This window comes from Ornithorhynchus anatinus, chromosome 9, assembly GCF_004115215.2.
Source record: "Ornithorhynchus anatinus isolate Pmale09 chromosome 9, mOrnAna1.pri.v4, whole genome shotgun sequence".
In the NCBI taxonomy this organism is placed as follows: domain Eukaryota; kingdom Metazoa; phylum Chordata; class Mammalia; order Monotremata; family Ornithorhynchidae; genus Ornithorhynchus; species Ornithorhynchus anatinus.
Genome location: NC_041736.1, coordinates 22,646,582 through 22,669,042, shown reverse-complemented (window position 1 = coordinate 22,669,042; position 22,461 = coordinate 22,646,582). Strand labels below are relative to the sequence as shown.

Genomic DNA, 22,461 nt, shown 5'->3' with positions numbered 1-22,461 from the left:
TACAGTCTAGAGGGAAGCAGCAGCGTGGCATAGTGGATAGAGTACGGGCCTGGGAGTCACAAGGTCATGGGTTCCAATCCTGGGCTCTGCCACTTGTCGGCTGGGTGATCTTGGGCAAGTCATTTCACTTCCTCTGTGCCTCAGTGACCTCATCTGGAAAATGGAGAGTGGGACTGGGAGCCCCATGTGGGACTGGGACTGTGTCCAATTCAATTTGCTTGTATCCATCTCAGCGCTTAGTACAGCGCCTGGCATATAATAAGTTCTTAACACATATCATAATTATTATTAGAGGGGGAGACAGACATTAATGTAAATAAATTACAGACATAAGTCAATTATGGCTATGGACAAGTAAATTAAAGATGCATATAAATTATGGGCATACATTACAGCTATAAATCAATTATGGCTAAATAAATTATGGCTTTCAATGAATTACATATGCTATGTAAGATGGATCTGATGATGATGGATTCTCCCAACTGGAGCGAAAACCACAAAGTAGCGGGGCCTAGTGGATACAGCACGAGCCTGGGAGTCAGAAGGACCTGGGTTCTAATTTCGGCTCTCCTACTTGCCGGCTGGGTGACCTTGGCCAAGTCACTTAACTTCTCTTTGTCTAGCTACCTCATCTGTAAAATGGGGATAAAGACTGTAAGCCCCACGTGGGACAGTGTGTCCAACCTGATTAAGTTGTATCTACCCCAGCCCGTAGAGTGCCTTCTATAGTTTTTTCATCTTCCATTTAAAATGGCATATATGAATTTATCCCTAAATTATAACAGTTCAAGCTTATAGCATATTTTCCTCATCTGTAAAATGGGGATTCAATATCTGTTCTCCCCATTCCTTAGATTGGGAGCCCCGTGTGGGACAGGGACTGTGTCTGACCTGATTATCTTATTTCTACCTCAAACTCCCCACGGACGGGGAACGTGTCTACCGAGTCTGTTACACTGTAGTCTCCCCAGGTGCTTAGTACAGTGCTCTGGACACAGTAGGTGCTCAATAAATATGATTGATTGAGTACTTGCCACATAATCAGTGCTTCAAAATGCCACAGAAATAATCATAATCATAACAACAATAATGATACTAGAATAAGCTTTTGAAAATATTTCATTTGCTTTTAATGAAGGTAGGGAACCTCATCAAGCCTAACTAGGAGCGGACACGGGGGCGAAGTCGGGGTTTAAAAAATCCTTTTACGAAACACACCGTGTCCCCTCCAGTGTCCTTGAAAAGCAGAAGCAAAGACACACCGTTTGTAAGAAGCAGCAATGATTCACTACAGTCTCAGCCATCTTTCACCCCTATTCTAGGCAAATCGGCATACGTTTCACAAAAGAAAAACAGAACCAAATTGCGTGACCTGCATCTTTCGACAAGTCTCTTGGCTCTCTCCCTGCGCTGCTACGTAACACATTGGCTCTCACTCTTCCGATCTGGCAGAGCTCAAGATAACAGTCCCCTCACAGCAACATGGAAGTCCGCCCACAGTAATATCAGCATAACTCTGGCCAGGGCCTTGAATAAAACGTCCCCAGGGGTCCATTAATACTTCGGATCTCCAAGATTGGGGTATGTGTGGGTGTGTCAGGGTCACCTCTCCTTCCAACGCCATGCAAACCCAGATCACAGTTAAACTTTCCTCCCCACTGGCATAACAGTGGTGGCATTCGTTAAACGCTGATGATGTTCCAGGTACCGTATGGCTCCGGGGTGATTACAGGCCAATTGGGTTGGACACAGTCCCCGTCCGACGACGTGGGGCTCTTCACTCTTCCAAGTGCTTCGTGCAGCGCTCTGAACACCGCAAGTGCTCAGTACACACCACTGCTTACTGGAAAGCTAGGTCTTCCCTACTCCCTTGAACACTATCTCGGCTGTAACTGCTACGGCTCCTTAGGTGGGAGGAGGAGAATACGACTACCGATTTCTGTGAACCCTTTACGACGTATCAATCACCGTATAAAGTGCCGGGGTAGATGCCGGTTAATCGGGTCAAACACAGTCCCTGTTCCACGTGGGGCTCACCGTCTAAGTAGGAGGGGCGATAGGTAGTGACTCTCCGTTTTGCAGATGGGGAAAATGCAACAGAGAAGTTGAGTGACTTGCCCACGATCACACAGCAAACGACAGAGCCCGGATTAGAACCCGGGTCCTCTGACTCCCAGCCCCATGCTCTATCCTCTCAGTTACGCTGTTTCCTCTTACAGAAACATCGGTACACTCTCACAGCGGTCTTGACTGCTTGACAAATTTCTATTTCTTTAGGGATCATCCAGTCCCCTGGTTTCACTCACCGATATATCCCGGGACTCTGCGCCCTTTATACTCAAAGCACAGGTTCAAATCCACGCACACGGAGGGCTGACCGCTTTCCACGCAGTTAAGTACGGTTCGATTCACCGAGGTGGAATGATTCAAAGACGCATCCACGATCACGACGGGTCTTGTCCTAAGAAGAAAATTCCATGAAGAGTTTTGACCGACGGGTAGGCTTTTCTATTAAAAAGACCTACTGTTGTATTTATGCATATTTGGGTTCTCTCTCAGGTTTATGGCTTTTGGTTTCCATTCGGCTTATTCTGTCGGTGACTTTTTGTGACTCTTACAAGACCGCGTCACCTTTTACTAAAGCCATCCTCGGCAGCCTACTCCTCCTTGGTTTTTAGAACAAATGGATGAGGCATGAAGGTGTCTGCTGACGATGAGGTCTCTCCAAGAATCAGCGTGGCATAGGGGATATAGCACGGGCCTGGGAGTCAGAAGGACCTGGGTTCTAATCCCGGCTCCTCTACTTGTCCGCTGTGTGACCTTGAGCAAGTCGCTTCACTTCTCTGTGCCTCAGTTACCTCATCTCCAAAATGGGGATGAAGACTGGGAGCCCCACGTAGGACCCGGACTGCATCCAACCTGATGAGCTTGTGTCTACCTCTGCTCTTAGTACAGTGCCTGGCACGCAGTAAGCACTTAAATACAATAAAAAAGACATTATGTTTCATTGTCAAAGGCTGCAGTCACTTCCCTGATAGCCATATCTTGCCATGTCTGATCACAGGCTGTTCAGTACAGTTCTTGGCACAGAGTGAGCACTTAAAAATACTATTATCATTATTATTACCCCAAACTGCTGGCGGCAAGTAATACATTTCCTCTTCCTCTAGAGTCCTCACCGGCTACCCTGTTCCGGTCTCTGATTTGGCAAGAGGCAGCAGAGCCGCGAAATAGGTCTAGTTTCTGAGCGTCCTCCTTCACCGTAAATTACAGAGGGCCAGAAAACCTGCTTAACTATGTCTCCGTGTGCATAGTGCGGAACAGCACGTAAACCCAGGGACAAATTCGCCGTTAGTATGTGTCTTTGAACATGAAAGACTATATATATATATATAAATGTGTGTGTATTTATGTGTATATATAGTAGGCATAGGAATGTATATGTGCATGTATATAAATATATGTACATACATACAAATAAAATATGTATAATATATGTATACGAATATACACTATATATAAATGTATATAACAATACCATTACTACTACTTCTAATAATAGCGATACCTGTAAAGGTCTATGTGTTAAGCACTGTGCTCAGTGCTGGGGTAGGTGCAATATAATAAGATCAGACACAGTCACTACCCCACATGGGGTCCACAGTCTAAGGGGGAGGGAAAACAGGTTTTAAATCCCCATTTGACAGTTAAGGAAACTGAGGCACAGAGAGGTTAAGTAATACGCCCAGGGTCACTCAACAGCTAAGTGGCAAAGCCAGGATTAGAACCCAGGTCTTCTTCCTTCCCAGTCCTCTGCTCTTTCCATTAGGTGATGTACATTTTTATACAGAGGGATCACTACGCACACACAAACACATACGTACCCAAAACACATTTTACAGAAGAAATCTGAGGCATATTTCTCTTTAGAGCTAATAAGGCTATTTCACTTTTGCTCCAGGAAAATGAGTCAAGCTTTATCCCGGCTCTGCCACTTGTCAGCTGTGTGACCGTGGGCAAGTCACTTCGCTTCTCTGTGCCTCAGTTCCCTCATCTGGAAAATGGGGATTAACTGTGAGCCTCACGTGGGACAAGCTGATCACCCTGTATCTCCCCCAGCGCTTAGAACGGTGCTCTGCACATAGTAAGCGCTTAACAAATACCAACAAATACATTATTATTTAGCGGTGCGGTTAAAAGCCTTAGAGTTCAATGACTGAAGTTCGGAACACCATAAAGAGCACTGTGGGGTCACTGTCATAGTGGCCATTTTTTCAACTCCATCTCATTATTTGCAATTAAGTGCAACTGTCTTTAAGCAGTGAAATGTTGCAACCTCACCTCAGAAGCACAGCCGAATCAGACAGAAAAGCACCAACTGCTACATCTGGAGAGGAAGAAAAAAAAAAAAAAAACCCCAGATTGATGATCATCATTAGTCAAAAGGAACTACATTGCAGCCACAAGTACTTTATTGCATCTTCACCTTTTGACTGTAATCCAAACACCGTGTGCAGATAATTAATAGACGGGCTTTTCGAGCGTCTTAAACACATCTATCATTGCAGTTTCTGAACCAGTTCATTTAAAATGACCCACATTCTTCTCCTGCTATGGCTTAGTTATCTTACAAAGGAGGCGTAACACCGGATCGCTATCCACCTTTGCACTCCGGCTAACCTGCGCTACTAAATTTTCAGTTTCTGAACCGGGTCGTTTAAAATGGCCCACATTCTTATCCTGCTATGGTTTAGTTATCTCACACAGTAGACGTAACATCGGATCGCTATCCACCTTTGCGCTCCGGCTAACCTCCGCCGCTAAATTTTCCGGTAATTCAGACCCCAAAATAGATGCTTGCTTCAGATATCCAGGTATTTTAGGTCCAAAATAATGATGGATTAGTTCAGGGTATGGTGTATCCTGTAGCCTGAATGATAAAAATAATCTGTCCCCTTTCTTCCCTGCTCTTTCTTCTTAGCATTACAGAATTATTTGTCTATTTGAGCATCCTTATAGCTCCTTAAAAAGGCTATTGCTTGCAGCTCAGCTGAGGAGATGCCAGAAAGCCAGAGGACAGCTAAGCACTAAATCTTAGGCTTAAATTCCATCTGACTCTAAATTATTTCACAGTGAATACAACACACATGTGTATGCCAGATGGCTTGTTTCAGGCACAGAATAGAGAAAATATTTCACTCACCTGAGTATCCATTGTTGTCTGCATCGATGCCCCCTGATATTGACTGCCCGAACATGCTTAGAGTATTCCTAATGCGATGCCCTTCAATTCTCTGAGAAAAATAACAAATAATAATAATAATAATGTTGGTATTTGTTAAGCGCTTACTATGTGCAGAGCACTGTTCTAAGCGCCGGGGTGGATACAGGGGAATCAGGTCGTCCCACGTGAGGCTCACAGTTAATCCCCATTTTGCAGATGAGGGAACTGAGGCACAGAGAAGTTAAGTGACTCGCCCACGGTCACACAGCTGACGAGCGGCAGAGCCGGGAGTCGAACCCACGACCTCTGACTCCGAAGCCCAGGCTCTTTCCACTGAGCCACGCTGCTTCTCTAAAAAACGGCCCGACAGAATTTTGCATGTACTCATGTTCCAGAAAACAATAAAGGATTAATAAATCATTCAATCAATGGTATTTATTGAGCGTTTACTATGTGTGGAGCACTGTATTAAGTGCTTGGGATAGTACAGTACAACAAAATTCGTGGACTTGTTGCCTGCTTTAATGACCTTACTCAGTTGTCTTTACTGAGCACGTACTTTGTGCAGAGCACTGTACTAAGTGCTTGGGAGAGAACGACATAATAGAACAGACACTTTCTCCGCCTACAATGAACTTACAGTCTGTGGGTGGGGAGAGGAACGTGGGGGAGACGGACATTGATATGAATACATAAATAAATTAGAGATATGTACATAGTGCTTTGGGGCTGGGGTGACCAGGTGGAGAATGAATAAAAGCGCACGTAGGGCGAAAAAGAAGGGAGTGGGAGAACAGGAAAGGAGGGCTTTGTCAGGGAAGGCCTTTTGGAAGAGACGTGTCTTCAGTAAGGCTTTGAAAGAGGAGAGAGTCATTGCCCGTCAGATATGAGGAGGGAGGGCGTTCCAGGTCAGAGGCAGGACGTGGGTGAGAGGTTGGTGGCGAGATAGACGTACAGTGAGAAGGTGATCTAGGTGCTGTTTATGTTTTCCTTTTTAGTCTACAAAATTCCCTTTTTTCTCAGATTGATCGAAGAGTCATTTTGGACGAGGAACCGCCAAATGACTCTACTTTCAGTCAATCGGGGCAAAAGGGAATTCCCAAACTTTCTTAAGGGAGCCACTTAGGACTCTAAATCGAACCTCTTTTCTAGACAGGAGGTGCCCGCCTTCCAACAGAGAATACCCTTTCTACTCTCTTTACTGTGAAGGCGGGTGGAGGGTTGGCAGTAAATGGCTTGTGGACTTTGCAGTTGGTGGTGGGCAGGGAATGTGTCCATTTATTGTTATATTGTACTCTCCCAAGCTCTCAGTACAGTGCTTTGCTCTCAATAAATGCAACTGAATGAGTGAATAAATGAATGAATTGCACTAACTTAGCCATAAGCTGACTGAAAAGCTTCGATCAATCGAAGGCATTTAAGGAGTGCTTACTATGTGCAGAACACTGTTCCAAATGCCTGGCAGACTACAATATAAGAGAAATTAGCAGGCATGTGCCCTGGCCCTAATGAGCTTACTCTTAAACAGACTGCTGATGGCTGTAGTCTAGAAAAAGTTCCTCATTTGGCATTGCCCCGTTTTTGTTTCCTGTTGCCCTGATGGAATGTTGGGATTTGACCAGCAGGAATACGTTGGAATCTTTTCCTGACATCCTGCCCGCTTCTTCCAGATGGTCCAAACATATTCAATTACATCGACTTATACTCTGTATTCCCATAGAAATCCTTCTGAAATCACTTTAAGCTTTCCTAAGCTTGGCTATTTCCAAATTCCGTCTCTCACTTCAACACTCTATTTTACTGTACTTATTAAGCACTGACGTGCCAAGCTCTGGTCTAAGCACTGGGGTATATACGAGGTTAGCAGGTTTGACAGGGTCCTTGTCTTACAGGGGGCTAGTCTGTTATATATTATGTAGTCTGTTTTATTGTACTCTCCCAAGCGCACTGTGCAGTGTGCTCTGCGCACAGTGAGCACTCAATAAATTTGATTGACTGAGGGAGTAGGATTTAATCTCTCTTTTACAGATGAGGAAACAGACGCAGAGAAGTTAAGTGATTTACCCAAAGTCACACGGCAGACAAATGGCAGAGCTAGGATTAGAACCCAGGTCCTCTGACTCCCAGGCCCCATGCTCTTTCCACTAGGCCGTGCCACTTCTCTAATCTGATATACAGCATGTGGCAAAATTCATAGGAAAATGACAGTTACAACACCTAAAATTATATGGTGCATACTGGGTAAATATCTTGAGACCACAGTGATTTTTCCTTTTTTTTTAATGGTACTTACTAAGGGTTTACTATGAGCCAAGCACCGTACTAAGCACTGAGGTGAATACAAGATAATCAGAACGAACACAGTCCCTGTCCCACACAGGACTCACGGTCTAAGTGGGAGAGAATAGGATTTGAACGCAATTTCAGAGATGAGGAAACTGAGGCACTGGGAAGTTGAGTAACTTGCCCAAGGTCACACAGCTGACGAGTGGCAGAGATGGGATTAGAACCAGGGTCTTTGACTCCCAGGACCGTGTCCTTTCCGGTAGGTTAAGTGTTGAGTACACTTCCAGCTAAAAAGAAGAGCTATCTGTGGGAGGCAGCATGGAATGAGCAGAAAAAAAGTGAGGCTGGGATTACGGGAGACAGAGATTCTAGTCCCAGTTCTCCTGCTAGCCTGTGACGTGATGTCTGGCAACGGATTTAAATCCTCTGCGTCTTAGTAAGCTGTGTGAAAGGCAGCCAAAATCATCAGAAACAGTTGAAAATACATTTACAGAGCTAGCGATTTGAGCAAGGGTCCGGGAGTCTTTTCCCCTCTTCAAAGCCCTACTGAGAGCTCACCTCCTCCAAGAGGCCTTCCCAGACTGAGCTTCCCCTTTTCCCTCTGCTGCCCCTCTACCCCACCCTTCACCTCCCCTCAGCTAAGCCCCCCTTCCCCCACCTTGCCCTCTGCTCCTCCCCCTCTCCCTTCCCCTCCCCTCAGCACTGTGCTCGTCCGCTCATTTGTACATATTTTTATTACCCTATTTATTTTGTTAATGAGATGTACATCCCCTTGATTCTATTTATTGCTATTGTTCTAATGAGATGTACATCCCCTCGATTCTTTTATTGCTATTGTTTTTGTCTGTCTCCCCCGATTAGACTGTAAGCCCGTCAGTGGGCAGGGACTGTCTCTATCTGTTGCCGATTTATACATTCCAAGCGCTTAGTAGAGTGCTCTGCACATAGTAAGCGCTCAGTAAATACTACTGAATGAATGAGTCCCATATGGGCCAGGTTCTGTGTCCAACCTGGTTAGCTTGTATCTACCCCAGCGCTTAATACAGTGCTCGGCACATAGTAAGCGCTGAACAAGTACCACATTTATTGCCCGTCGATGGGCAGGGACTGTCCCTATCTGTTGCCGATTTATACATTCCAAGCGCTTAGTACAGTGCCCTGCACATAGTAAGCGCTCAACAAATACTATTGAATGAATGAATGAGTCAGGAGGACCTGGGTTCCAATCTCGGCTCTGCCACTGGTCTGCTGTGTGACCTTGGCAAATCACTTCGCTTCTCTGTGCCTTAGTGATCTCATCTGTAAAATGGGGGTTAAGAGGGTGAGCCCCATCTGGGACAGGGACTACGTCCAACCTGATTAACTTGCACCTACTCCTGAGTTTAGAACAGTGCTTGGTACACAGTAAGTGCTTAATAAGTACCACACTAATAATTATTATCATCAGTCGCAAGCAAGGAAACAGTCAACACTTGCCACACGTGGAGCTATGTCTTTTATATACATATGTATATATTTTCCCCTTCTGGACTGTGAGCTCACTGTGGGCAGGAAATGTGTCGGTTTATTGTTACACTGTACCTCCCCAAGCACTTAGTACAGTGCTTTGCACCCAGTAAGCACTCAAATACGATTGAACCGAACTGAAATCACGTCTTAACAAATCCTATCGGGAGGCAAAATAAGAGCTGGAGTTTCAGCATCTGGATTACAGCAATTTTAAGAAGGATTTTAGGTTCAGAGTTCTCAGCAAAGATAGTAGTCTACCCTACTTACAGCTCACCTCCTCCAAGAGGCCTTCCCACAGTAAGCTCCCCTTTTCCCTCTGCTCCCTCTCCCCCCCCCCTCACCTCTCCGCAGCTAAACCCGCTTCTCCCTCCCTCTCCCTCTGCTCCTCCCCCTCTCCCGTCCCCTCCCCTCAGCGCCGTACTCGTCCGCTCGACTGTATATACCTTCATTACCCTATTTGTTAATGAGTTGTACATCACCTTGATTCTATTTATCTGCTACTGTTTTAATGAGATGATTTTCCCCTTGATTCTATTTATCGCCATTGTTCTCGTCGGTCCGTCTCCCCCGATTAGACCGTGAGCCCGTCAGAGGGCAGGGACTGTATCGGTTACCGATGTGTACATTCCAAGCGCTTAGTACAGTGCTCTGCGCATAGTGAGCGCTCAATAAATGCTATTGAATGAATGAATGGTTATACCTGAGAAAAGGATGGAGATATGCCGTTGTCCCTGCCATTGTAAATGTAAATGGCACCACGTAACTCATCTTCTTGTGGGGCTCCAATGGCGACGTCTGTGAGAAAGAAGAAATCCAGGATTTACTGACTTTTAAAAGGGGCCTATTCACCGTCTTGGGTTCTGCGTCGTATTTTGGGACGAGCTCCGTCATTCAGCAAAGGAACAATCACAAAGCACAAGTCACGAACGGACTGGGTCTAACCTGGTAACTACCCCAGCGCTTAGTACGGCGCCTGGTACACAGTAAATGCTTAAATACCACTAGAAAAAAAGCATGGTTCAAAGGAGCAATGGCATCTCTAGAATCCACCACTGTCTCCGCTAATAATAGTAATAATAACAGTGGTGATATGTATCAAGTGTTTACTACGTGCCAGGCACTTTACAAAATCCTGGGGTATAAGTTAATCGGGTCGGACACAGTCTCTGTCCCGCATGGGGTTCACACTCCCTATTTTACAGATGAGGTAACTGAGGCCCAGACAAGTGAGGCGACTTGCCCAAGGTCACTTAGCGGACGCGCGGAGGAGATGGGATTAAGAACCAGGTTCTTTGACTCCCAGGCCCGTGCTCTTTCCGCTAGGCCACACTGCCTTGGGAGCCTGGGCTTCGGAGTCAGAGGTCATGGGTTCGCATCCCGGCTCTGCCACTTGTCGGCTGTGTGACTGTGGGCAAGTCACTTAACTTCTCTGTGCCTCAGTTCCCTCATCTGTAAAACGGGGATGAAGACTGTGAGCCCCACGGGGGACAACCTGATTCCCCTGCGTCTACCCCAGCGCTTAGAACAGTGCTCTGCACATAGTAAGCGCTTAACAAATACCAACATTATTATTATTATTAGAATGCTCTACCACCTTCTAACGTAAGCCCTGGCTGGTGGTACACTAGGAGCCCGGAGGCTAGAGGGATCCTGCAGGCGCTCTGGGTTTCAGGCGCAAACGTGGCGACGGCCTCTGCTACCCGAAGTGCATTCTCTATGGGCACCTGTACAAGATGTGGGCAGGGAATGTGTTTATTCATTCGTTCCATCGTATTTATTGAGCGCTTGCTGTGTGCAGAGCACTGTAATAATAATAATAATGTTGGCATTTGTTAAGCGCTTACTATGTGCAGAGCACTGTTCCAAGCGCTGGGGTAGACGCAGGGGAATCAGGTTGTCCCCCGTGGGGCTCACAGTCTTAATCCCCATTTTACAGATGAGGGAACTGAGGCACAGAGGCACTGAGGGCAGTTTTCGACTATAAGCTCGTCGCGGGAAGGGAACGTGTCTACCGACTCAGTGGTATTGTATTCTCCCAAGCGCTCGGTACAGTGCTGTGCACACGGTAAGCACTCAATAAATATGACCGGTTGACGGATTGATGCGTTTCCGGCCACCTCCCGAGAAAAGCCTCCCTCACACCAGCTCCTGAGGACAAGTCACAGGAAGGAGTCAATGGAGGAACGGGAAACCCCGACTCCGCCATTCCGGATGGACCTCACCGTCTTCGCATAATCCCGAGGGAGGGCCGGTCCTCATCTAAAGACACCTCGTGAGGGCAGCTCGACAAGGAATCGGATTCAGAAGCAAAATGGTGGCCACCGATGGTTTCCAAATTCCCCAGGGCAGGGAGGTCCCTGGCTAAAACGTCACCACGTCATGTGGCTTCTCCTAGACCCCACAGACCTCCTCCTTTCCTCTTCTCCCTCTCCCTGCCGTTTCGCCGCCCTGACCTGCTCCGTTCATTCGTCCCCTCTCTCAGCCCCACAGCGCTGTCATTTATTTAATCATATTAATATCTGACTCCCCCCATTTAGACTGTAAGATCCTTGTGGGCAGGGATGGGTCTGTTCTAGCGTACTCTCCCACGTGTTTAGGCCGGTGCCCAGCACGCAGTAAGCTTTCGGTAAATCCAAGTGACTGACTGACTTGCTCGCGCGCGTCCGGGAGCTGACAGACCGGTAGGTGGGAAGGCGGAACGAATCGCTGTAAGATTCCCACTAGGAAAGAAGCGGGGATAATTCACGGCTCAGACGTGTTTGTACCACACCCTCGAGATCCAACATATGTGGGAAAGCAAGCCACGGCGGAGTCAAAATCACAACTGATACACGGGACTGGCCTAGCTTCACGTTGCCCTGTGTCCTCATGGCTCATTTCCTAGTACAGTGCTCTGCACGGAGTAAGTGCTCAATAAATTTGACTGAATGAATGAATACTGCCCCTCTGGCCTGTCAAGCTACTTTCGAACCCATTTCATTTTATTCCCCTCTAGATTGTAAGTTTGTAGCGCACAGGGAAGGTGTCTATCGACTCTGTGGTACCGTATTCTCCCAAGAGCTTAGTACAGTGCTCTGCACGCAGTAAGCTTCCAGTAAATGCGATCTTTTTTTTTAAATCCATGATGCCAATGAACTACCTTTAACGTCCATTCTCAGAAACCCTTTCACTCCAGCCTCTGAACTCACAGGAAGCAGCATGGCCTAGTGGATAGAGAGCACGGGCCTGGGAGTCAGAAGGTCATGGGTTCTAATCCCAGCTCCTCCGCTTGTCTGCTGTGTGACCCTGGGCAAGTCATTTCCCTTCTCCGCGTCTCAGTTCCCTCATCCGGAAAATGGGGATCGAGTCTGTGAGCCCCACTTGGGACGGAGATTATGTCCACCCTGATTATCTTCTATCTACCCCAGCGCTTAGTACGGTGGCTGGCACATAGTAAGTGCTTAACAAATACCATAATTATTATTTTTATCATTATTATTGGGGGCAAACCAATCTCTGAGATTCGAGTTGGTAAGCGCTACTTTCCCAATTAAAAGAAGAGAGGGGAAGCGGCTGAATAACAACAGTAACAGCGTGCTAAGCAAAGGGGAGATTCATGCTAATCGGATCAGCAAAGTCCTCATCCATAACGGGGCTCAAGGTTTTAAAGGGAGGGCAGGTATCTTTAATCCCATTCTACAGATAAGGAGAGTGAGGCTCAGAAAGCTAAGTGATTTACCCATAGTCACACAGTAGGCCAAGGCCCAAGCTGCAATTAGGTCTGACTCCCATGCCTGTGCTCTCTCCACTAGACCATCTTGGCTCCAGACAATCGATCGGTGGCATTTACTGAGCACCTACCGTGTGCACAACGCTCTACTAAGAGCTTGGGAGAAAACAGATTTGGTAGATATGTTCTCTGCCCACAAGGAGTTTACCCTCTAGAGGATGAGCAGATTATACAGATTGGAATTCCAACAGCTCTCCGCCTGATCGTTACCTCGGAAACAGTCAATCCTACACCAGTGACCGTCACCTTGACGATCTCCGTTTTCTAAACTGAAGCGAACCGGAAAGAGTTCGTCGATGGATACCTTCAAAGCCATCATTGTCGATGTCTCCTAGGTTGGCGATGGTTTCTCCAAATCTAGCTGAGTATGTATCACTTCCCTTGAGCTCCGTTTCCATTTCAATCATGTTTCCGTCCTACGGGGTGAAAAAGAGGTGTGAATCAGAATCCAGCCAATCTGATTTTGAAGCAGCCCCGACCTAGTGGGAAGAGATCGGGCTTGGGAGTCCAAAGAACCTGGGTTCTAATCCCGCCTCTGCCACCTGTCCGCTGTGTGACTTGGGCAGGTCGCTTCACTTCTCCAGGCCTCAGTTATCTCATCTGTCAAAGGGGGTCGAGACCGTGAGCCCCATGTGGGACAGGGACTGCCTCTTTCCCAGTTGGTTCGTATCCAACCCCGGCGCTTACCTGGGACACGGTTAGCTTTTAACACATGCCATAATTAGTATTATTATGATTGCATTCCCCGCCCACAGTGAGCTTCCGGTCTAGAGGACGTACCGAGCCCGAGTTGAGGTAAACGAAAACTCTTCCTTCCTCTCTGACAGTGCTCTGCATAGGGGCTCCGACGAGCAGGTCCGAGAATCCGTCTGCGTTGAGATCCACGGCACAGACGGAGGCTCCGAAGTAGGAGCCGAGCTGTGAGGGAGCGAGGAAGCAAGATGGAGTCAGTCGGGGCCTGAAGCCTCACCCAGGTCTCCCCGGAGGCCCAACTTGCCAGTTGTCTTACCTTCTTGCCCATCATCTCCTGAATTATAGCGAGCCGCTTTGTTTCCCTCCTGAACAGATATGCCTGGAATTTTTAAAAAGGAGAAAAAAAAAATCAAATTACAAAAAAGTACCGGGGATTGAAGCCAATGATCACAAACGAGGCTTATAAAACATTCGCTAAATGCATCCGGGGAATTCTCTGATTATTCAGAGAGGAGAAACTGAGCTAAGGAATTGTTCACTCCCCAAGGACGCGCCAGCTACGAGTGGAAAGAAAACAGGGAGTCAGGGAATCTGCATTCTAATTCCAACTCCTCCACTTTTCAGCTGTGTAACCTTGGAGAAGTCACAACTTCTCTGTGCCTCAGTTTCCTCATCTGTAGTTGAAATATCGGTTCTTCCTTCCCCTTAGACTGTGATCCCCATGTAGGACAGGGACCGTGTCTAACCAGAGTGTTTGAATCTGGTCCAGCACTTAGAACAGTGCCTGGCACATGCTGAGTGGTTTAAAAATGCCAGAATTATTAACCTAAATAATAAATGCGAGAAACCAAACGTGAATGCTCTAGGCCTATCCAGCCAACAGAAACTTTTACATCCGGCTTTATAATCAGGTGCCTCTGTCAAGACCGTTTTACCAGTCTTCTAATAGAAGAGAAGCGGTATGGGCCTAGTGGATAGAGCAAGGGCCTGGGAGTCAGCAGATCATGAGTTCTAATCTTGCTCTGCTACTTGTCTGTGTGACCGTGGGCAGGTCACTTCACTTCTCTGTGCCTCAGTTACCTCATCTGTGAAATGGGGAGCCCCACATGGGACAGGGGCTGTGTCCAATCTGATTGGCTCGTATCCACCCCAGCACTTAATACAGTGCCTGGCACTTAGTAAATGCTTAAAAAATACCATTATTATTAATGGCATCTCACCCAGTATTCCAGGATATGCCTCCCCACCCCACTCTGAGATTCCTCTGGATCAAATACTCTTCCTCCTCAGCATCTTTCAGATGATCTTCCCCAGTATCACAATGTATTTGCACTATTGGCAAAGGAATCATTTACAAAATGTCTCTCTTACCTTGCCAATCTGTTCGTACTGGGGCGCGCCTCCAATTATCTCTGTACTCCTGGGACTCAGGAAATGCCCAGCACCAACTGAATAGCCTGAAGAGAGAAATCAGTTTCAGAGCTGACAAATCATTATCTATTTCTGAGGCCACAAAGGCCAGTCAAACCCTACTTGAGGGAAATTTTGCTTAATTTTCATCTATTCCTTAGAAGAAAGGAATGTATCTTTGACAAAGCCATGGGAAGATATATATAAAATTTATTTATACATATTACTTTATCTATATACTATTTTATATATTAATATGACATTTACATTACATAACATATATTTCTATGGGAAAATGGGATTAGTTTTTTTTTTATGATATTTGTTAAGTGTTTACTAGGTGCCAGGCACTGTGCTAAGCACGGGGAAGATACAAGCTAATCGGGTTGGACACCGTCCATGTCCCACGTGGGGTTGACAGTCTTAATCCCCATCTTTCAGAGGAAGGAACTGAGGCCCAGAGAAGTGAAGTGACTTGACCAAGGTCATACAGCAGATAAGTGGGGGAGCTGGGATGAGGACGTAGTTCCTTCTGACTCCCAGGCCCGGGCTCTATCCACTGGGCCATACAGCGTCTCTCACTTGCCTTCCCTGTTTTGAAAGAGAACTGGAATTCTGCTTCTGTCTAGGTCCAACAGTGACCCGAAGTAGGGAGATGTTCACTCTTTCCCCTAGGGGAAAGCATTAAAAAATCTCAAAAGCAAACTCTCATTTTCCTCATTATATATATAATATATATGCACATACATATATATATATTATATATATTTGAATATATACACACACATTCTGAAGTCCAGCAAGGCAACAGGGGACATGCAGCTGGGGGATCTCTCCGGGTGGAAGATGGGAGAGATTTTGTCTCAGTGGAACTTGCAGAGTGCTGACTGACAATCATTACACCATCATTATTATTATTAGGAATAATAATAAACCACAATTATGATATCTGTGAAGTACTTACTCTGCGTCAAGCACTCTTCTCAGCACAGGAGGAAATACCCATGGAATTCACAAATAAGTAGGCTTGTTGTGGGCAGGGAACATATCTAACAACTCTGTTGTAACGTACTCTCCCAAGCACTTAGTACAGTGCTTAGCACACAGGAAGCTCTCAATAAATACAACTGATTGATTGAGAGAAAACAGGTATCGAATCTCCATTTTACAGATGAGTAAACTTAGGCACAGAGAAGTCAATGCCTTGCGCAAGGACATATTCATTCAATAGTATTTACTGAGCGCTTACTATGTGCAGAGCACTGTACTAAGCGCTTGGAATGTACAAATCGGTAACAGATAGAGACAGTCCCTGCCTTTGACGGGTTTACAGTCTTATACAGCAGGCAACTGGCAGAGTTAGGATTGGAACCCAGGTCCGCCGAATCCCAGGCCAATGCTCTTTCCATTAGACCATGCTGCTTCCCAATAATAATAACAATGACAATAATAATGAAAACGTGGTGTTTGTTAGGCACTTACTATGTGCCATGCACTGTGAAAAAAGTGCTGGGGTAGGATAATCAGATTGGACACAGTCTCTGTGCAGCCCTGGAGCTCACAGCCTTTGGTTTGGGGAGGGAAAACACTTTGGCACCAGTTACAGATTAAGTCTACTCAGACAATTCCCAAAGAAATAAATCTTTCATTTTGCAGTAACCAACGGCATCCTGAACTGACTACTGAGTCTTTTCCCTGAAGCCTGGAATTGCAAGTTTTCTAGGAAAAACAATTCCAAGATCCAGCTTTGAGAAGAATCAGTCAATCGTATTTACTGAGCTCTATGTGTAGAGCGCAGTATTAAGAGCTCGGGAGAGTACATCACAACAGAACATTCCTGTTCATAACAAGCGTAGAGTCTGGAGGAGAGTCCAGACATTATATGCATACATAATTTATGATATACAATTTAAAGATATGGACGTCAGTGCTGTGTGGTTGGGGGTGGGGAGAATATCAATTGCCCACAGGAATGAGGTCAAAATGGCAGCAGACACGTCTACTTCCCAACGCACGAAATGTTCAGAATTAGTTCTGCCTGGAATCAGAACCCTCCGCTCGTAGATAACTTGCGATACGTGTGGATCCGCTGACATCAGGCCTGTCTCTGTTCCCACAGTTCGAAGTCAACAAAACAGTAGCCAAGTGGCCCTTAAAGAGCCATAACGACAGCTCTGAATTTCCTGAACTGGTGCTATGCTCCTAGACTCCGTTGTGCTTCACATCCTCAATAAGAGGATGAATATTGGGAAGCGGTGTGGCCTAGTGGAAAGAGCACAGGGCTGGGAGTCGGAGGACACGGGTTCTAATCCCAGCTCTTCCTATTGCTTGCTGTGTGATTTTGGGGAAGTCACTGAACCTTTTTGTGTCTCAGCTGTAAAATGGGGATTAAATATCTGTTCTCCCTCCTACTTAGACTGTGAGCCCCATGTAGGACAGGGACTGTATCCAACTTGATTAACTTGAACAGCGCTTGACACACAGTCAGCACTTAACCAATATAAACAAAATATTCACAAAAGACAGAGGGTCCCACTCCACACAGTCTTCATGCCCAGCAAATGAAACACCATCCACGATAGGTCAGTTTTGACAGTACCTACCTAGGTAACTTCCAAATTTGACTTGGTTAGATGCGTCCGAATATGCCACGAAGGAATTGGCAGTGGTACTGTACACAAAGATGGTACCGGTCCAATAATACGCACCCGGGGCCCCCATAATAATAAGATCCTGAAAGAAAAATCATGCGCTCGCATTAACATTTTTAAAAGTTAATCTCTGCCACCAAACTTCTGCAAGGCATTCACATTTGGGGTAAGTACTACAGCCTCCAAAACATGCTTTTTTCGGGAAGAAAAAACAACCCTTCAAGATGGGGGAATTTTAAAGAATACGATAGAAATACATTCACTCTCCTTCCTCCCCTTCCTCTCTCCCTTTCCCAAAATGAGATTATGTTTTTGCAGCTCTGGGTTAAGCAAGGCCTTAACTCACTGGTGTCAATTTGGGTTAATTCTATTGGAACCTGAGTGAGGACCATATTCCTCTTCCAGAAACCCTTCTGGAACACGGCAGGAATAAGTCTTGGCTCAATTCAAACTGTTGGGCTTCGGGCAAAATATAAACTGAACTGGAAATAGGATTAGTCCGTACCACATTCTTTGGTTACGAAGCTGGCCGCTGCACACTTCGGACAATTCAAGAACTAGAACGTCAATTCAATGCCATATGTAGTCAGAAGAATTGAAGGCATTCTTTGAAAGCGTGAATGCCGTTCATTCCGAGTTTTATTCTTACCTCCGTGTAAAAAGTAGAAATCCCAGCTTGGCACGATCCATAATTTTCTCCAAATTTCTTTATGTGATCTAATTGAAGAAAAGGCAAATGAATGTGATTCAGGAAGGAATGTAAAATTCACACCTGATCCGGATCATTTTGTAATTTTCCTGAAAACCTTGGCTATATCAGGCTTCAGGGTTTAGACATTCTCTAATAGCAATCAATCAATACATTCACTACAGGTAGCCTTTAAACAGTGATAACCGTATTTGTTAAGTGCTTCCTAAGTGCCAAGCACTATACCAAGCACTGGGGTAGATTCAAGGTAATCAGATCAGACACAGTTCCTACTCCACATGGGGTTCACAATCTAAGGGGGAGGGAGAAAACTCCATTTTCCAGGTGAGGAAATCAAGGCACGGATTCAATCACCCAGGTGAGTGATAGCCTGGGATTAGAACTCAGGTCCTCTGACTCCCAGGCTCCTGTTCTTTTCCCTAGGCCACCTGTTTCCAACAGCTCGAAACACAGCAGTTTATTGCTCTCGTTCTTGTCTGTCCGTCTCCCCCGATTAGACCGTAAGCCCGTCAAAGGCCAGGGACTGTCTCTGTTACCGATTTGTACATTCCAAGCGCTTAGTACAGTGCTCTGCACCTAGTAAGCGCTCAATAAATACTATTGAAATAAAGGCCAAGGAAGTGGGGTGGAAATCAGATCAGCCATTCAATCATGTTTATTGAGCGCTTTCTGTGTGCAGAACATCGTACTAAGCGTTTGGGAGAGTTTCATGTAAGAGTTGATGGACATGTTTCCTGCCCACAACAAGCTTATGTCTAGAGAGGGAGACAGATATTAATACAAAATATAATTAAGGTTATGGACATAAGTGCTGCGGGGCTGAGTGAAGGTTGCAAATCCAAGAGCAGGTGTCCTTTAACGCATTTTCCCAGAGAAAAGCGGTTTTTCTACAGTTAAGCACCCAATGGCGGAGCTCAGATAAGAATCCAAGTATATTTCCTCCCACTTCAACTCTGAAGCAGAATACGTTCAGATTACACATGTGAGTATGTGGGTTTAGGCAGGTCCACACATGGATATACATACACTCATTTGGATTAGACACAGGAGCATTTATGTGCGTCCACACATGTACATGCATAAGCTCAGTCAGAACTGTCATTATGAATTGTAGTGGAAGTTTGGGGCCAGGAAACCACAGCAAATGAGTTTTGGCAAAAAATAAATAAATAAATAAATAAATGAAAAAAAGATCCAGTAGCTTAGGGAAAGTTTCTGGGTTTGGAGGACCATCACTCTTAGGGAAAATATCTTGGGGTGAGAAAGATGGAGGGGCCAATAGGCTAATGCAATGAAGAGCGCTTAGGATGGCCTAATGGATAGAACATGGGCCTGGGAGTCAGAAGGTTATGGGTTCTAATCCCAGCTCCGCCACTTGTCTGCTCTGTGACTTTGAGCAAGTCACTTCACTTCTCTGGGCTTCAGTTCCCTCATCTGTAAAATGGGGATGGAGACTGTGAGCCCCACGTGGGACAAGGACTGTGTCTAACCCGATCTGCTTGTATCCACCCAATGCTCAGTACACAGCCTGGCACATAGGTAAGCCCTTAACAAATACCATAATAATTATTATTACTGTAAGCGCTCAATAAATACAACTGAATGAATGACTGGAGCAACTGTGTCCCACCTGTCCAGGCCTGATGATCTTGGATCTACTCCAGCTCTTAGTACAGTAAAACGCTTTACGAGTCAATCAAACATACCTTCTCCACAGCAGACCTTCAACTCTCTCCCTGCTACTTATCCTCTACAACCCAGTCTGCAACCTTGGCTCCTCTAATGCCAACCTCCTCGCTAGGTGGGTCTCACTCTCGTCTCATCCTTCCGCTCCTCCCGGGAGCTCTCGCCCACCTCGTGGCCGACAGACAACCACTCTCCCCGTCTTCACACCCTTCTAAAGTTGCATCTCCTTCAGGAAATCTTCCCTGACAACTCTCTCATCTCCCCATCCTATTTTCCTTCTCTATCGCAGCACCCAGGCATTTGAGCTCTGAACCCCCCTGAGCATTTAAGAAGCTCCTCCATCCCTCAACCCCAGAGCGCTTACAAACGGTTGCTTTCTCTCGGTTGCGTCGCCTCTCTGTACTTTATTTTCTCCTCTGCCTCCACCGCTAGATAGTAAGCTCCTGGAGAACGAGTGCCATGTCAACCTAGCCTAGTGTAGTCTCCCAAGCGCTTAGATGCATGCCATACAAACAATAAGCATTTAAATACCATTGCTTGATTGATGATGATGATGATGATAATAATAATGATGGTATTTGTTAAGCGCTTACTACGTGCACAGCACTGCCCTAAGCGCTGGGGTAGATACAAGGTTATCAGGTTGTCCCACCTGGGGCTCACAGTCTTCATCCCCATTTTACAGATGAGGTAACAAACACAGAGAAGTTAAGTGCTTTGCCCAAAGTCACACAGCAGATATGAATGCCAGAAGGGGCCGTGCTTACCCATATAGCAGGGGCACAGTCTCTGACTGAGCTCTGTCCTCAGATCGGAAGGTATCCTGTAACAAACGCCGTTCGGAAGCTTGTTTTCATTTTTAACGAAAAACACATTCTTCCATCTGTGCCCGCAAGCCTGGGTAAAACATGAAGGAAGATCTGGTAATGGCAAGGAAGACTTTCGAGCCGTATGGATTAAACTCAACCGGCTGCAGAAACAATTTTAATACGTACCACGATGGAGCCATTTTCTTTCGGTTGCCTAGACAGGCTAACACCTAACCACTGATTGTCCCTCTCTCCCGAACAAGTCTTCCCACAAGATTCTCCAGCTGGGCTACCTGCAAAGTTAAAAAAAAAATGACACAGAGCAGTTATCTAGGATGAAGGATCGGTCAAAAAAGATTTTTAAAAATTGACATTAACAAATCTAAAGGGAGCCTACCGAGAGTGGAGATCACTAGAACGCAACCAGCGTTAAACACTGAACGCGGAGCAACAGCAAAATGAATTTGACTGGCAAAGTGAATGGTTGGGATAGAGGATGGAGGAAAGAGACGTGCTTTAGGGGCAGGAATTAGAGACAGAGATGACTTTAGGACAAGGTGAGAGGGTTAGGGGTTGTGGTTAGCGTTAAATAAGAGAAGCAGCACGGCTTAGCGGACAAAGCATGGACCTGGGTTTTGTCTGCTGTGTGACCTTGGACAAGTCATTTCACTTCTCTAGGCCTCAGTTACCTCATCTGGAAGATAGGGACTAAAACTGTGAGTCTTACGTGGGACAGGGACTCTGTATCTATCCCGGCGCTTAGTACAGTCTCTGGCAGATACTAAGTGCTTAACAAATGCCAAACTTATGAGTGTTATTATTATCATTATTAAGGTTACCCTTCTAGATTGTGAGTTGGTTGTGGGCAGGGAACACGTCTTCCAACTCTGCTCCATTGTACTCCCCCAAGTGCGTAGTACTGTAAGCACTCAATAAATGCCACTGATTGACTAATCACTAATACCACTGATCAAGGTTGGGGTTGGATTTGGGGTAGGGACGATGTTGGGGTCAGGATTTTTTTATGGTATTTGCTATGCACTTACTTTGCGCCAGGAACTGTACTAAGCGCTGGGGTAGATATAAACTAATCAGGTTGGATACAGTCCACATCCCACGTGAGACTCACAGTCTTATTCCCATTTTACAGATGAGGTAACTGAGGTTCAGAGAAGGTAAGTGACCTGCCCAAGGTCACACAGCAGACAAGCGGCACATTAGAACACAGGTCCTTCTGACTCCCGGGCCCATGCTCTATCCACTCGGCCACGCTCCTTTTCACTACGGTTGAGGTTGTGTTAGAAATATTTTTATTTGTCAAATCTACTTTTGCTTTGCTTAAGAATTGCTGGTTCTGCGTTGAGGATACGCTGATTTGGGGAGAGAGGATTTCAAATTATGGAAAATTGCTATGCAAGTTCTTTCAACAGTTACTTTGGAGTTGGTAATACTCGCTGTCTATCACCATCATACCTTAGGAACAGGCTTAATGCAGCATTAATTGGTAGCACAATATTACTTGGTAATTTCCCACTGAAACTTAAACTTCCAGGTAATATTTCTTATATTTAAAATGTTATACATTCAAGATCAGCCCTATACAATGACAATCGTTGCAGTGAATTTATTGAGCATGCAAGTTTGTGCGCTTGTACTTGTCCATATGTGCTTGTGTCGCAACAGAGATGTCGAAGAAAAATACCCCAAAACCC

General features: G+C 45.8%; 1 protein-coding gene across 1 annotated transcript in view; it reads right to left on the bottom strand.

Annotated features, from left to right (window-relative positions):
- ITGA4 (integrin subunit alpha 4) overlaps positions 1–22,461 on the bottom strand; it is an 84,956-nt gene that overhangs the window by 41,313 nt on the left and 21,182 nt on the right. The window contains exons 3-14 of the mRNA XM_029072238.2: positions 20,936–21,042; positions 20,708–20,837; positions 18,195–18,262; positions 17,498–17,627; positions 14,856–14,941; positions 13,801–13,863; positions 13,572–13,709; positions 13,096–13,207; positions 9,723–9,817; positions 5,207–5,297; positions 4,345–4,390; positions 2,310–2,464 (exon numbers count right to left, since the gene is read on the bottom strand). Coding sequence (XP_028928071.1) covers positions 2,310–2,464; positions 4,345–4,390; positions 5,207–5,297; positions 9,723–9,817; positions 13,096–13,207; positions 13,572–13,709; positions 13,801–13,863; positions 14,856–14,941; positions 17,498–17,627; positions 18,195–18,262; positions 20,708–20,837; positions 20,936–21,042 — 1,221 coding nt within the window. The remainder of the gene's footprint in view (positions 1–2,309; positions 2,465–4,344; positions 4,391–5,206; positions 5,298–9,722; positions 9,818–13,095; positions 13,208–13,571; positions 13,710–13,800; positions 13,864–14,855; positions 14,942–17,497; positions 17,628–18,194; positions 18,263–20,707; positions 20,838–20,935; positions 21,043–22,461) is intronic.